Source organism: Crocodylus siamensis, chromosome 1 (assembly GCF_052110815.1).
Source record: "Crocodylus siamensis isolate JL-2025a chromosome 1, ASM5211081v1, whole genome shotgun sequence".
Taxonomy (NCBI): Eukaryota; Metazoa; Chordata; order Crocodylia; family Crocodylidae; genus Crocodylus; species Crocodylus siamensis.
In genome coordinates this window covers 165,236,484-165,253,064 of record NC_143395.1, presented here as the reverse complement: position 1 = coordinate 165,253,064, position 16,581 = coordinate 165,236,484, and the positions used below count along the sequence as shown (strand labels likewise).

The window sequence follows — 16,581 nt, the reverse complement described above, 5'->3', positions numbered from 1 at the left end:
GTTGGCCTTGTATTTTGCTTCAGATTTATTAAAGAGATCACATGCATGGGTAAGAAGGTAGGTTATTTCATCAGATATGTCTTTATCTCTGAGAAGCAAAAATATTTTGTGATACCCTTTCTCGGGCCAGCTGTATAGTCAGGAAAGCTGTTAGACAAGCTTTTGGGCATCAAGTGTCCTATATTAAGTGTAAGAGGTGGACACAGGCTGCCCTAAAAAGCAGAGAGTACAGCCTCTATTTTATGTCCCTGCTGAGATAACGGTGGTGGAGCACCCCTGGGGTGCTCACCACGTGGCAGAGGCTGCAATAGGCTGGAGCAGAGCCCAGCAGTGAAGGCAGCCTAGGGAACCCCCCCTCCCCCCCAGAATTCATTCAAAGGGGGAAGGTGTGTGGCTTGCTACTTAGGGGCTCCCACAGGCTCCCGTGGGAGCCTGCTTTGGAGGAGCAGCAGGGGAAGCCCCATAGGTAGCATTTAAAGGGGGAAGGTGTGTAGCACGGCACTGTTGGTGCCTACCACTCGAAGACCAAAGCTAAGCAGCCAGCAGGTACTTGAATACAGCAGCCATTTTAGAGCTCTGTCTGCCTATATAAAGAGCTCAGTAAGCCCCTGACTGGGCAGGTAGTAACATTGCCTAGTTGTAGGGCTTTGTGTATCATCCTGGAGGTAAGGGAGGAGCTGTAGGGGATGATTAGGAGGCTCCTGGTCCTGGGAATGACCTAAAACTATGACCTGCTGGGAGTGGGTGGCCTGGTGGGGCTCTCAGTGGTGCGGGAGCCCCCAGGAAACGCCGAGCTAGTTATTGCCCTGGTGAAAGGCAGGTAGGGGCACCGAAGGTAGGGGACACCTTCGGGTGGGTTGCATGACACCGGAGGCAGTTGGGGCCAGGCATGGCTGCAGCCACCTGAGCCCTGTGAGGTGCAAGACCTGAGGATGGAGAGTTGGGGCCAGGCATGGCTGTGGCCACCAGAGCCCTGTGGGGTGCAAGACCCTGAGGAAGGAGAGTGGGGGCCAGGCATGGCTGCGGTCACCTGAATCTGCTGGGGAGGAAAGCCCTATGGCCCCCAGTGAAGGGGGCGGTATGGAGCCCCAGTGAAGGGGGAAGAGATGAGTAGCCCCAAGTGAGGGGGTGGTGTGGAGCCCCGAGTGAGGGGAGGAGGCCCAGGTAGGTCTTCGGGTGCCTGCGGCTGAAGTTTGAGCCAGAGGCTGAGTAAAAGGGGCTCAGCCCAAGAGAGAGAAGGGTGAGTCCTGACTCTGGTAAGTCCTCTGCTGCTGGGAGGCCAAGTGTGGGTCAAAAGTAAGATGTTAAGTAGCACCAGTCATGGTGTGAGGTACCCCAGCTCCCACATCCAGGAAGGTGGACCCGAGAGATAGTGTGGGGTTAGTGAGAGAGGCCAGAGGTGGAGCACTCCCTTGACTGGTCAATGCTGGGGCCAGGATCAGGAAGGTCAAAAGGACCAGGGGCCCACCACGAGGGACACCCAGAGCTGAGGGCCTGGGGTCCCACCTGGCCTTGGAGGTGAGACCAGGGCCCGTGTGGCCGAAGGTGTGGGGGACCACAACCGAGAGGGGAGATGGCTGCTGGGAGCTTGGCAGCCCAAATGACGGTGGAGTAGGCTGCCTGAGTGGAGGGATCTAAGTGGTGTCCTGATAGGAGGATTCTGGAGCCCAGTGTGGGGCTGGTGTGGCTAACAGCTGGATGCCATCTGTGAGGCTTGGGCTGTAGTGTATGGGAGGTATGGAGCTGCAGACACCCCCAAATATCAGGAGGCAATAATGGGCAGCTTCCCGCTCGATTAACATCCTAATTAATAAGAACAAGGCATGGGAGACATGCCTAAAGACAAGTGAGGAACCTAGCACTGTGGCTAGGCAGGGAGCCCCACTTTCCACAATAACCAACAGACTTCCTATCGCAGTAACAGTTGTTGGGATGAGGCTGTCTAATACTATGAACTAGTTACTAGACAGAAACTATTTTATTTCACATAGGCTGCTGAACAGCTATCAGACAGTAATATCATTTGACATGCCACAAAGACGGGTGGTATTTTGATAAGTAATGTCAATGTAAAAGATTTGTCCATTTCCCATTACTGGTTTCCTGAATCTAGTTTCCTAATTTTGGGGTGTTTTTTTTTTTTTTTAACTTTTTGTACTTTAAAATAGCCAGTACATTGGAAATTATAGCACTAAATTACCGCATAGGGTTTGAAAATCTGGAATGTACAAATCACATATTGTAGTGTCTTTGTTTTAATTTACTTTTAAGTAAATTAAAGCTATGCTTGGAAATAAGTTTTACCAGAAAATTTGCTTTTCATGATGTGCAGAAATAAGTGGTGCTTTCCACCAGGTTTTTTGTAGGGTAATTATTTTAATGGAATGCAATTTGATAAAATTTAGCAGACCCTAAGTACTTTTGTTTACCATATTTACCCGAATCCAAGACTTCAAATTTAAGATGACCCCTGTAACAGGACCTAGTACTGCTATAGTGCCCCCTTGATGGCTGCCTAAGTCCTGATCAATCTTTGCTCCCACCTCTCAGGGTCTTCCCTTCATGTCTCATTTGCCACGTCTTTGATGTTGTTGAAGAGGTGAGGGTGCCCTTAGAAGCTGGTGAGCTCTGTGCTCTTTTTAGTCTCCTTTTTGTACTCCGTGGGCTCACCCTGCCCTGCTTGGCTTGGAGTTCAGACCCCCGCATTGAAAAGTCTCATAGCATACCCTACTCATTGCTCTTCCATCCCTATTGCCACACACAGTCCTTCAGTTATTCAACAAACATAAACAACCATATACCAGTACAACTGAAATATGCACGAACTGCTTTCACAAAGTTTGCCTCCCATAAACTATAACTCCCAGGGCTAGGCTAGGCCTGCTCTCACTCTTGTGGGTAGCTTGGCTTTCCCTAGGCATTGCTTCCCATAGTCAGCTTCCCTGTGGGAGCTCTTCTCCCTGCAGCCTGCAGGGCCTTACTGCCTGCTCTGGCTCAGGGACCGGACTTATATGCTTGGGAGCCCCGCTACCCTCGCCCAGCCATGCCCAAGGGTTTTACTTTCTTAATTAAGGGTCAGCCTGCACTCCTTCCACTGAATCCTCTTAAAGTGACAGGAACCCTCAGCTCCCTGGTGCAAATTCCCTTTTCCTTGACTGGCTGCTTCAAACCTCCATCTCATCCCAAATATCTTTCACAGTCTTTCTCTTTTGATGCCATCTGCCTGGCCTCCCACCTTCACATAGACTGCTTTGGCACATGCTCTGGATGCACTGATTGGGTTTTCCTCCCCCTCCATTGTGTCCAAGTAACAGGGTTTGGGTCCTCTGTTACAACCCCCCATAATTAGATTCTGTATGTAGTAAATTTATAACTTTGCTGTAATTTTCCATGTTCAGGAACTAACTGTTGCAGGGTTGTCTTAAATTTGTTCCCCCGACACTACTGCAGTGAGAAACACAGCAGCAGGGGTACATGGTGGGAGGCAGGTCGTAGAGGAAGTCAAGTGGCCTGACCCCTGACCATTACCCCCCAGAACCTGTGTCCCTTGATGCCTGATGCCCCTGCCCCTTTTCCCTGCTGCTGCCTGCTTCTCATCCACCCCCCAGTGCCTATCCCCGACAGGGCCTGTGCCTCTTAGCACCCCTCCCTCCACTTGCCTCCCCTGCTGCTTGTCCCCCTGGTGTCTGGCACCTGCTACCTCCCTGCCACTTGCTCCCCATAGTGCCTGTGTTCCTTGATGTCTGGCTCCCTACTACTTATCCTTCCTACTGCCTGCCCCTATTGGAGTCTGTATTCCCTGGAGCCTGCCTGTTCCTCCCTCCCTGCCACTTACTAACCCTGCTGACTGTTCCCATCCATAGTGCCTATGCTTCTGTAGTACCTGTGCCCTCCAGCATGTGCCCTCTAGCACCTGCCCTCCTCTGCTACTTGCCCCCTCTGCCACTTGTCTACCTAGTACCTGTGCCCCCCCATCTTGTCCACCCACTGCTGTCTCCCCACCCCACACACACCAGTGCTTACCATCAGTCTTGGCACTGGCCCAGACCTGGCCCCACACATGCTGGCTCCAGCCCCTGCCTGGCCTGATGGCAGTTCTGGCCCTGGCCTCAGCCCCAGGACAGGGTCAAAGTCAGAGCAAGAGCTGCAACCAGAGCTGCCACTGCTGCCCTGGATTGGAGCCAGAGCTGGAGCTATTGCAGCCACCTGCTCCCCACTGCCTTGTACTCTGAATCCAAGATGAGGAGTTTTCTTTCCAGTGTTTAATGTGGGGGACACCTTGTCTTGGATTTAAGTAAATGTGCTAATTAAACTTCCCATACCCTTAATCTTAATTGCTGCAGAGTAAAATGTCAGACTCAAACACTGAGTCCTTTCTATTACATTATCCTTAGATGAGTAATATAGGATATCATTAAAAATATTTCTCCTTCTCAATTTTTCCATTGTTTTCACTGTATTGCCTCCTACTTATTGACTTTGCAACCTGCTTTGCTTTCAATAGTTTGTGGCATTTCTTCTAGACTAGACAAATCCTGTACTGCCTAAAGTAATAGTGTTTTTCATTTCCACTTCAAATAATTGGTGAAGTTTTCGGGTACTAACATCTGCTTATGCAGATGCAAATATTTTAGGGGATAGTTTTGTTCTTCATTTGCTCCTTAAGCTACTTAGAATGCTGCTCAACCTTGCAATCCAGTGAGCCAGATAAGTGTCACAGGGCTGGTCCACAAGCCAGAACTTGTGTGGATTCGGTGCAGAGGATTGGGCCCCACATGCCAGGATCTGGCCTCATGCAACCCAGATCTAGCCTTGCACTGTCTGGATCAGGCCCTGTGCCACCGAGCCCTGTGCACCTAGATCAGGCCTTGTACACTCCAGACTTGCACAACCAGTCTAGTACACAAGCCATGCTATTTACTGCTAGGTTTCTCATGGGTCTAGACATTTGTCAGCTGTGGAGTGTCAATTAATGCTGCCTCTGCTCCCCCACTGCCAAATTTTAAGACTCCTGTGGAGCCCTGCCCTGCACTTGAGCACCCCAACTTAAAAGATACCAGTTTTCTGTTCCATTCAGTGTGATGGACATCTAAATGACCTACATTTTGGGGAATACATAATTGTAGATGCATTTTTTGTAGCTGGAAAAAGTGGGGTCATTTCACTCGGAGCTGAAATGTGTTCAGTTACTAGAAATAAGTGAGATGCCGTGTGCGTAATATCCAAACTCAAAGTTTTAGCATTATTACAAACCTTACAGATCTTTGATAGGATCTGTGACATAACATTATGCACAGGGCATACTTTCCACTCAAGCTTTAATTTCAAAATCTGGAATTCCTCTGTGCCAAATGTTTAAAAATAATTAAAATAGATTTCCAGAGTCAAAATATCAGGCACAATGGATGTTGAGAGCAAAAAAGATTAGGGATGTGGTGATTATTGTAAAGATCATGCATGCTCAGAGTTAAGATGACATTTCAAGGACATTTTCTGTCACGAATGCTAAAGCTTTGAGAGGGGGGAGAGAGAGAGGGAGACAGACAGAACAAGAATACAATAGTGATTAAAAATGAATGTGCTATATTGCACCTGAATTAAAATTGTAACTGTGTTTCTGAAGAGTGTGAAGTATAAGAGTTGGATTAGTGTTCAAGTTATAATAAACAAATAATGTTATTTTAAAATTAGTTCATAAGAACTCAAACAATGACTTGAAATAAAAATAATCCTTCAAAAATCAAAAACAAAATTCTGTTTTATATCAAATAAAATAATCCAGTAATTACTCCTCTTACAAATTCAGTTCTTTTTTTTTTTCCCCTCAGAACATACCAGCTAGCATATCAAATGACCCTTTCCTCTAATTGGGTTAGTCTGTTTAATCTTCATCTTCTATGGTCCCTGACATATATTTGTTTAATGGCATGATGGGATCTGATCCCAAATAGCAGAAATCGCATCTCCTGTCAGGCCACACATGCCTGGCAGGAGGTGGGATTTGGGGATCAGATCCCAATAGGGGCTGTTACTACTTGCCACTGCAGGGAGAACCCATGGTCCTTCTGCACTGACAAGTTGGAAGCCAGGTGCCTGCATGCAGGGCTGATAATAAATTGATTGTCAGTCCTGATGGAGAGTTCCAGCTCCCATTCAAGACCTAGGGATGTCTAAGGAGTGAGGCCAACAATTAGCTGATTGCTGGCCCCAATTCTGTACAGTCACAGGACCAGTTCACCCTGACAGTCAACAGATTTTCAGCCCTGAATAGCCCTGGCTTTGAGACCTGAAGCTGTCTGGGCTGGGGCCGATTCATTACCTGATTGTCAAAACCTCATACTAGGCAGCACTGGCCCAGCTGCCTGGTGCAGGGGAGCAAAGGCTCATGGGGAGGAGGAGCCTTTGACTTCCCTTGCTGGGGACTTTAAACCACACTCTGGGCAGCTCTGGCTGGGTAGCTTGTTTCAAATATTATCACACCATTAATGGTCTGAACATGTAGCAGGGTAACTATTTAAGATCCAATTAACAGGTTAATCATATCTTAAGTGTAACATCTGCCAGGGGCCTATGTGTATTTTTGTGTATGTTCATATCCATGAGCCAAAGAATTCTTCTGTTTCTGTCAATAGTATCTGTATTTTATGATTATAAAACTGAAATTTCAACAGAGAATGGTATTTTGGTTTGGAGTCATGTTCTCCAGTGGTCTGGGCAAATTATCCTTTCATTTGCTTTTTCAACAGATATATTTCCTCTGATTTTTTTTTTTCATTGTTAGAGAATAAACTATAGAAGTGATCCCTGAAATATATTAAGTAGGCATGCTCTCTCTCTCTCTCTCTCTCTCTCTCTGTCCTATTCGCATGAATATATTTATTGGCATATTTATTATTACATTAAAAGGAACCTAAGCTTCCAAACTCAAGAACTTGAAAATTGCTGGCAGTGGGTACACACACCTCAAGGAGAACAGCAGGGAAGGGGCTGGAGCTACACTGCCACAACAAGGATTAGACCCCTGGAAGTTCCTCCCCACAGCCCTGTCTGCCCCAAGGCACCCATGCCAAACAAAATGTCTTCATGTGCCACACTCTTGGCATGCATGCCAGGGGTTGCCTACCCCTAACCTAAAGAGATATCCACTCTGTTGCCACTGCCTCTCTGACAGGCTCCTTGGCTGAATAGTGTGCTTTTGAGGCAACTTGGTATCACTACAGCTAGGGGGCTATATATGTATGCACTCCCCCATAGTGCTTTGTTTTTTAAATTAACGCATGAGCATTGTCTTGGTTGGCAAGAATCAGTGCCTAATTACTGTGCCTATTCTTAATATACCAGTATACTATATTGGTGTTTATCTGCAATTTTTTTCTGGTCCATTCAGGGCTAAGTCAAAAAGAACTAGTACTTGGAGATAGTTATATGCTGCTTATAATCTTCTGTTCACTGAAAGAGAAATATACTTTTATAGAATAATTTTGAGCACACAAATCACAGAAACATGTAGACAAAGAGGAGAGGAACTGTATCTAACAAATACCTTCAAAAATAGCAATTTTATATAAATATAAATATATAAATAAGAGTGATTTTTCTTCTTTCCAGCAGTCAGCAATAGGCTTTGAAGTGTTTTAAATCTAATTTTGCACAGTGTACTTTAGTAAATGTTAATTTTGTGCATCTAGTCACAGATGAGTATATAGTTATTTTAACTTTCTTAAAACAATTTCTGCCACATCTTCTTTGTCAGCTGCTTGGCAGAGCCACTTTTGTTTTGATGGGTTTTTGCCTTGTGCAAATTCAGTATCCTTTCTGCTGAAGCTAGTGTCTTTGGCATGCAACTTAAACTTTTGAGTACAGGAGGTAATCAGAATAGAGTAATTATGGACATAAGGTTATGAAAAATCCTTGTTGTAATAGATATAGTGAGAAATAACCTATCTTTTCATAAACAGTGGGTGTGTCTACATGTGATGCTTTACTCAAGATTAGAGCCAATTACTGCACAGTAAGCATCACCGTCTACACGTTCAGATGCTTACTGCATCGTAATTTGCTTTAATCATGAGTAAATTTGCTGCCTGTAAATTCAAGTAGCAAACTGACTCTCAATTGTCTTAGTATACAGTAAGGCACATGCAGACAGCTGACTGGGAGCAAACGTGCTCTTGGTCAGCCAGGCAGCAGGGGTGGGTGATTGTTCCCTGCCCCCAGGAGCTGCCTGATGCCAGGGCAGGCTCTGCCACTGGAGGCCAGACAGGGACACTGTCCCTCTGCCCCGGCAGCAGGGAGCTCCCAGCCCTGCTTCCTGATCGTGACCACAGAGTTTGGGCTGAGAGATAAGAATGTCCCAGCCCAGGCCCCAGGCTTGTAGAGTGGGAACTGGGAGCTCCCTGCTGCCTGAGCAGGGTGACATTGTTACTTCCTGAGCTCTAGTGGTGGAGCCCGCCTCAACCTCAGGCAGCTCACAGGGATAGGGAGCAATCTCCAGGCCCCGGCCAGAGGACAGCTGTCTCCTGGCCCCATGCTCTCTGCTAGCCCCTGGTGCAGGGGCCCAGTCAGGGCCAAATTAACCCTTTAGTGGGGCCTAGGCAAACAAACTCATGGGCCCCTACTTAATAGTATATATTTATATTATTTTTTCCACTCAATAATTATATAAAATAAGCACAACAGGGCTCCTTTTTCACTGATGGCCCCAGGCATGTGCCTAGTTTGCTTATGTGTTAATCTGGTTCTGGGCCCAATGCAGGGCTGCAGGGAGTGGGAGCAGTCTGCTGCTAGGAGCAGCAAATCTGCTCCCGCATGCCTGCATATGTAGATGCGTACCTGAGACAGCTTACTCTAGAGTAAACTGATCCCACATTATTTGCACATATAGATTCACCTAGTGAGTCCTACTTTCATTTTGCCTTAATCCATAGTATTATAAGGAAAAATGCATGAAAACTCACTATCTGATTTTGTACTCTTTCAGTCTTCTGAAAACATTTAATCTAAATTACATAGGAAATGAAGCAGTTGGGAGGCAAAGCAATTAGGAATGGGAAGAATCATACTACAGCTAATGAGACTACTTATGCTTCCCTGCTCTACAGGATTTGGCTCAAATCCTCTGAATTTTCCATAGTAACATAGATATGCATTGATCATTTTGTAGAATATGATGTCTTTGGAACTGGCTTGAAAAGCTGCATCCATGGAGGATGCACAGACATTTGTGCAAAAGAGTGATTTTTATCACCTCAGTCTCCATAAAGCAGTGGTCACCAGCTGGTCAGTTGAAATCAGCTGGTTGATTGGAGAGCCTCAGACAGTCAATCTCTGACTAAAATCAACTGTCAGAGGCTCTGCAATTGGGAGCAGAGGGATGCCTGTGGCTGGGCTGAGCCACAGACGTTGGGGCTGGGCTGTGGAAATGGGACAACCCCCCCCCCCGTGCCCCCTGCACCTGGGTGAGTTGGGCCCTGGCCAGGCCAGACTGGGGAAGGGTTAGAGCCCGGGAGGCTCATTCAGGTACACAGGGGGGCTCCTGCCACTGCATGCACCCTGGCAGAGGCCCGGAGGGCACATGCCCCCTGCAATCTGTGCATGGGATGAGGCTGCTGTGTGCTGGGCTTTGTGCCCCAAGCCTTCCTGCAGCCGAGTAGGGAGCAAGACTGAGCCAGAGGCGGCTCACAGCAGCTGGGGGGCAGAGGGCTGCCTCCATGTAACCAAGAGTGGGGGTGGAGAGAGGTCCTGTGAAGTAAAAGTGCATAAATGAGGCCCAGCTCACTGGTCAAATGTGTGAGAGATGTCATCCATGTATTTGTTACTTTTGTGATCGTATGAGCAGAGATGCATGAGGACATTCCTATGAATAGACATTAAAAGTTGGGAAACAAATACCCCTCATATAATTTTTCTCAGCCATTCTGAATAGGAATATATTCTGATAGAAGGACTCATACTGTTGCCTATACCTATAACTAGGCTTATGTCCCTTCATAAATTTCAAGAAAGGATCAAGACCTCCAAGACCAGGAGACTGAGGAAGAGGCAGTAAAAGAGAGAAAAATCAAATCTGTTTCAGTAACTTTTGCATGTGGATAAATCCACTGAGTTCAAAGGGATTTATTCATAAAGAAAAAATATTTTAAAATGTCTGAATTTTATTTTTTTGACAATTTTGTTTAAAAACAGATGTATTTATTATTCTATCAATATAACCTTTTTAGAAAAAGGAAACATCAGTTCCCCTGATTTTTTCTTTTATTTTCTTTTTAAAGTGCATATTAACAGATGGATAGGTTATACTAACATAATTAAATGAAATTTGCTAAATGTCAGTGACTACTGGGATTTCAAAACAATTCCACTTCTGTTTATAAAGTTCTTGATTAATATAATTTTATAACTTACTTTAGTAGACATTCTGCAGAGACTAAGTGTAAAAATATGTTATGTATTGCATAGTCATCTAATTAAAATATTATATTTTAGAATAACTAAAGATGGCTAGGCACTTTAGAGATGTGTAGTAAGACCTGGTGTCAGATATGAACTATGTAGGCTGAACTTATTGTTTAGGTATCTGAGTACTTTATAAACTATAACGAAGAGTTTGAGTAGAGCTGGTTGACGTGTTTTCTTTGGTTGATGATTTTATTCACAGAAATAGCTTTACACCAGTTAACTAACACTATTTGTACATCCATGTCACATGTGACAGATAGTTTTATCAGGGAAAAAGTGAAAAAATTTAAAACTAATAATTTTTCATTTCAAAATGAAATTTGAAAAGTAAGTTAATTGCTATTGAAGAAGGAAAACAAAATTGCTATTAAATGTTTTGGTTCAAACAAAAGATTTTATACAATTTTAAACAAATTTTAGCCAAATTTTCATTCTGCAGGAAAACCAAAATATTTTCAAAGCTCTGTTTCTGAATCTTCCCCCACTTCTACTTCCTGAGTCTTAAGATCCTTCTGCCCCACCATAAAGAAATAACTCGCCAATTTATTGGCACTGTTTTGGATTATATGCACTACTGTTCATAGTAAGGTGGGTTTTTTTCTTCTAAAGGGATTGATAGTGAAACAGTAATTAACTGGTCAAGCGGATCATTACAAGGAAACAGGCTAAATTTTCCTCTCAAACTTTCTCACAAGAAGAGCAAGAGGAACCAGAGCTGTCTTGGAGCTATGCTGCTTCTTTCTTTCTCCACATGTGCCTTACTGTGCAGTAGATTAATTTACTGCACAGCAAAGAATCACCATCTACACATGCATGGTAATTAGGCTGGAGTAGACTACTTTACTGCATTATCTGATAGTTATGTCAGACGCAAGTACTATCCAACAGCACAGTAAATTACTGTGCTTAAATGCACATATATAAGGTGACAAGGCTGGCTGGGGCATGAGGATGCTTAAGCACGGGGCTACGCAGCTGGCAGCCCCTTAGCTGAATCACCCTTGTGCCCCAGCCAGCTGCTCTGTAGCATGTAAAGCCCCAGGGCTGCAGGGGCTGTGGAGGAGCTGACTGAAGCACCCTCATGCCCCAGCCAGCTACTCCACAGCACATGGAGCCAACAAGACTCCACATGTAGTAGAGCAGTTAGCTGATGCATGAGCAGCACCCTTGTGCCTCAGCCAGCCCCTCCTCCCCCACCACCACACCCACACCCACACACACACACACACCATGTGGAGCCGTGTCGGAGCAGCCCTGGGCTGGAAGGCTAACCTCTTCGGTCCCCTGACAGCCCAGATTACTTTCACGGGGCTCCATGTGCTGTGCATGAATAAACTTGGGAGCTAATTGTTCCAGAGTTTTTTGCTCCTGGGTGCACATTCAAATGGCGCATCCAAGAGCAAAAAAACTCCAGAGCAATAAGCTGCAGTGTTTATTTGTGCACATCAATTGCACATATAGATGTGCCCAGTTTGTGCAAACCAACAGCAGTCCCTCATTTTTATTCTTCTCCACAATGGTATAACTAGCAGTGGGTGACCAGGGCATGAGCCTCAGGCACTGATTAAAAGAGGATGCTAGCAACACTTGGGTTGGTGGCTGGAATGGTGGGGTTAAGGTTTGGAACAGCACTCAGAGTGGTACGTGGATGTAAGGACAGCACTCAGGGCAGATAGGTGCCACTGAATTAATTGTTGCCAAGTCCCAGTGGTAATGGGTTTAAGCAGCACTGGGAGACAGAAGCAGTTTTAGAGGGCATTAATTTCCCAGCTGCTGACATGTTCTGTCACATCAGTGTCTCTGATGGGGCTATTGGGGTTTGCATCCAGGGCACATATCTTATCAAATTATGATTCTGCTTTTCCTCACCTAACCCATAATAGGAATTGCCAGTTCCTAAGCAACTCAGCTCCCTCCCTTGGAGGAGATGCAACTGTAAGGTTCATGACCTGGGAATCAGCAGGGAGTTGGTGACAGCAAAGGTGCCCTGCAGGAAAGTAGACACTAGTATAAATTGATGCAATAATAGGGCAATGTGGAAGCATTGCATTATTACATTGAGAAGGAAGCATAGGAAAGAGTGTTTCTTTTTTTTCAATATGGGGGCAGCCTGGGCAGAATACAACCTAATTTTGTTAAGCTTGTAAAAAGTCCCAAAATGTCAAAGTCCCAAAGTATCAAAAAGTAATAGCTGTGTTTGTGTCTGTCTGCTTTTGTTATATAGCTACTACATCCACTTCAGATCCTCCAGCATCTAGGAGTGATGAAATGAAGAGTCAAGGAAGTGAAACTGAGATTCTTAAATTTATTCCAAATATGGACACAATTTGCTATTCTTTTCTAACAAGCCTTCTTTTAATGAATAAACATCCAGTACTTATCACAGGTAACAAAAACTGTCAACTTTTAAATACCCAAGAAATCTTGTAGTCTATCAATAGTGTTTAATTCTATATAATTCTAAAATAAGGCCTGTGTGGTCAGGTTTTTATTATTTTTGCAGTTATTTTTATTGATAAGTGCTATTAAAAAAAAACAACAAAGTCATAAACTCAAGTATAGTTTGACCTGGTACTGGCAATGGGGGATGACTTAATCAGCGACCTAACAATTGAAAGGAAGCTAGGAGACAGTGACCATGAACTGATCACCTTCACCATCCTCTGCTTTGCTGACTGACTTGCCAGCTTTACAGAAGTCCTCGACTTCAGGAAAACTGACTTTGGCAAGCTCAGGAGGCTTGTTGGTGAGGACCTAAGGGACCACGACCCAAAGAGGAGGGGAGTTCAGGAAGAGTGGTTGCTTCTCAAGGGAGCGATCCTAGAAGCTCAAGCAAAATTTATCCCATCTCAGAGGAAAGGCAGGGCACAGCAACCCCCTTGGCTCTGCAAGGAACTAGTGGACCTCCTGCATCTAAAAAGAAAGACCTATAAAGGACAGAAGACTGGATCCACTCCAAAGGAGGAGTACTCTGCACTGGTCCAGACCTGTAGGGAGCAAACCAGGAAAGCCAAGGCTGCAACTGAACTCCAACTGACTACACATATCAAGGATAATAAAAAGTCCTTTAGATATGTGGGGAGTTGGAGGAAAAGCAAAGGTAACATTTGGTTACCATATGGGTCAACTGACAACCGACACCCAGGAAAAAGGCAACCAGCTTAATGGGTATTTTGCGTCATTTTTTCACCAGCCCCAAGGGATGGCCCTGCGCAATACGGTATGGGATGACCAGGGTGAGGAAGAATTGTTACCTTTCATCAATCTTGACCATGTGAAGGAACACCTCTGCCACTGGCACGGATCTTCGAGAACTCATGGCGCTCAGGCAAACTGCCCGAAGATTGGAAGAAGGCCAGTGTGGTGCCTATCTTCAAGAAAGGGAGAAAAGTAGATCCAAGGAACAATAGGCCCATCAGCCTGACCTCTATCCCAGGAAAGATCTTGGAAAAAATTATCAAAGGGACCATTTTTGACAAACTGGCTGAAGGCAACATCCTGAGGGATAGCCAGCACAGGTTTGCTGTGGGTCGGTCTTGCCTGACCAATCTCATCTCCTACGACCAGGTGACATATCACCTGGACAAGGAAGAAGAGATTGCTGTCATATATCTTGATTTTTAAAAAAGCTTTCGATCTGGTATCCCATGATCATTTTATAGAAAAACTGGTCAACTGTGGCCTTAGCTACATCAGTCCGCTAGCTGGGGAACTGGCTCTGAGGTCAGACCCAGAGAGTGGTAGTTGATGGAAGTCAATCATTGTGGTGCACTGTGGCCAGTTGGGTCCCTCAAGGTTCTGTCCTTTGGCCTATCCTTTTCAACATCTTCATTAATGATGTGAACATTGGTGTCAGTAGTGGACTGGCCAAGTTCGCTGATGACACCAAACTTTGGGGTAAAGCATTCACACCTGAGGACAGGATGGTGGTCCAGGCCAGCCTGGACAGGCTCAGAAAATGGGCAGACAAAAACCTGATGGCCTTCAACACCAAAAAATGCAAGGTACTCTACCTTGGGAAGAAAAACCCGCAGAATGCTTATAGGCTCGGCAGTGATACGCTTGCTAGCACCACGGCTGAAAGGGATTAGGGGTCATGATTGACCACAAAATGAATATAAGGCACAAATGTGATGTTGCAGCCAGCAAAGCAGGCAAAATTCTGGCTTGCATCCATAGATGCTTCTCCAGCAAATCCCAGGATGCCATCCTCCCACTGTACTCGGCATGGTGAGGCCACAGCTGGAGTACTGCATCCAATTCTGGGCTCCACAATTCAAAAAGGATGTGGAGAAGCTTGAGAGAGTCCAGAGGAGAGTCACGCACATGATCAGAGGGCAGGAAAGCAGGTGTTACGATGAGAGGCTGAGAGCTATGGGACTCCTTAGCTTGGAAAAGCACAGGTTCAGGGGGAACCTGGTGGCTGCCTATAAGTATATAAGGGGTGTACATCAGGTTCTAGGGGAACACCTGTTCACCAGAGCACTTCGTGGGATGACAAGTTTAAATGGTCACAAACTCCTCCAAGACCATTTCAGGCTGGACATAAGGAAGAATTTCTTTACTGTCTGAGCCCCCAAGGCCTGGAACAGACTGCCGCCAGAGGTGGTGCAAGCACCTACTCTGGACTCCTTTAAGAGTCAATTGGATGTTTATCTTGCTGGGATCCTTTTACCCCAGATGACTTCCTGCCCCTGGGACCAGAATTTATTCAGATGCATTCATAGCACGTGTAGCTGTGCCCAGAATATTCCATTAGTATTTATGTAACTATTTCTGTAAAGTAGCGTTCATTGTAGGTTAGCTGTCCTTACCAATCTCACAGCAAGCTGTTAATAAAGCATTTAGCAAAATACTGGATGAGCAATTGACTGCCAATAAAACTGGAGAGATGAGCCCTAAACTGACTTGCACTAAATATACAGAACTGGGATATCTTTTCCCAAATTCTTTTGTCATGAACAACATTTTAAAGTTTCATATTTTATGTAGTTTTTGGCTCTTAGTTATTAATTTGTTAGTTGAGAAAAAGCAATAATAGATTTAGGTTGGGTGAACACATTTGATGAAGATTGGCCTGAACACATTTCCCCTTGCACTTCACAGTCCTCAGTATTCATGACATGCTGCTTTTGTCAGTTTTTTTGTCCTTTGTAGATTTTTTTTTTTTTTTTAAGGAGGCAAGGGTGTCAAATACATGGCCCATGGGCTGGATCCAACCTGTGGAGTTGCTTCATCCTACCCACTGGGCTACCAGCAGGCTACCAGAAGTTGGGGGGCCTGGTTAGAGGGTCGTGACCTGCTGCAGAATCTGAGGCCTCTGGGTCCTAGTGGACTTGGCTATTGTCAGCAGGAAGACAAGTAAGGGCTCTGTGGACACAGTCCTGCTTTCCCTGAAGCCACTTGGGCTACCATCATTTGCCCTACTGCCACCATCCCTGCCATCATCCTCCCCGGTCCCACCATCCCTGCCATTGCTGCCCTGTGCCCCAGGGAGGCCCGCAGTACAGATCTGGTGCCCCTATTTTAACGTATTAAAAAGTCCAGATCAGGGTCTGGAATGGAAAAATAAATGGAGCAATAGTGGAAGAAGTCATATTTTGCAAGTAATATCATTGATATTTTCTACCATATTCCTGGTAGTATCTGTTTGCTACACCTACATGCCCAACAGTTTTCATTAATCATCAAATTTCAATTTTTATACATTACGATAATTGGATCGGGGACCTAATCTGGCATAACACGATTCTATGTGCAGTGAGAGGAACAACGTACAGATTATATATACAATTTTTGTCACACATTTGTGCTGTGGATATTTTTGAAAATTTCAGCTGAAATGTTTTAAATAGCCTGTCTATTTTTTTTCAGGAGACTCTGGCATTGGAAAGACTGCAATGATTCAGCACATGCTTGAAAGACTTCAGAAAAAAGGAGGATTATCTGTAACATCTGGAACAATTTTAGGAGATGTCTTCTTATACAATGAAACCAAAAGAGCAAGGTTGTATATCATTGAAATATCTGCCCCATCAGTATTTAATATATAGTAGGAAATAATGTAATCAAATTGTAACTGTAACTGTAACCTTAAACTTAAGAATGAATGAACAACCAGTT

At 45.0% G+C, this 16,581-nt stretch overlaps 1 protein-coding gene across 1 annotated transcript in view; it reads left to right on the top strand.

Moving 5' to 3' along the window:
- DNAH14 (dynein axonemal heavy chain 14) overlaps nt 1-16,581 on the top strand; it is a gene marked incomplete at its 5' end in the record, with an annotated part of 313,251 nt that overhangs the window by 162,757 nt on the left and 133,913 nt on the right. The window contains 2 exon segments of the mRNA XM_090036082.1: nt 12,683-12,844; nt 16,333-16,496. Of these exon segments, the coding sequence (XP_089892208.1) occupies nt 12,683-12,844; nt 16,333-16,496 (326 nt within the window).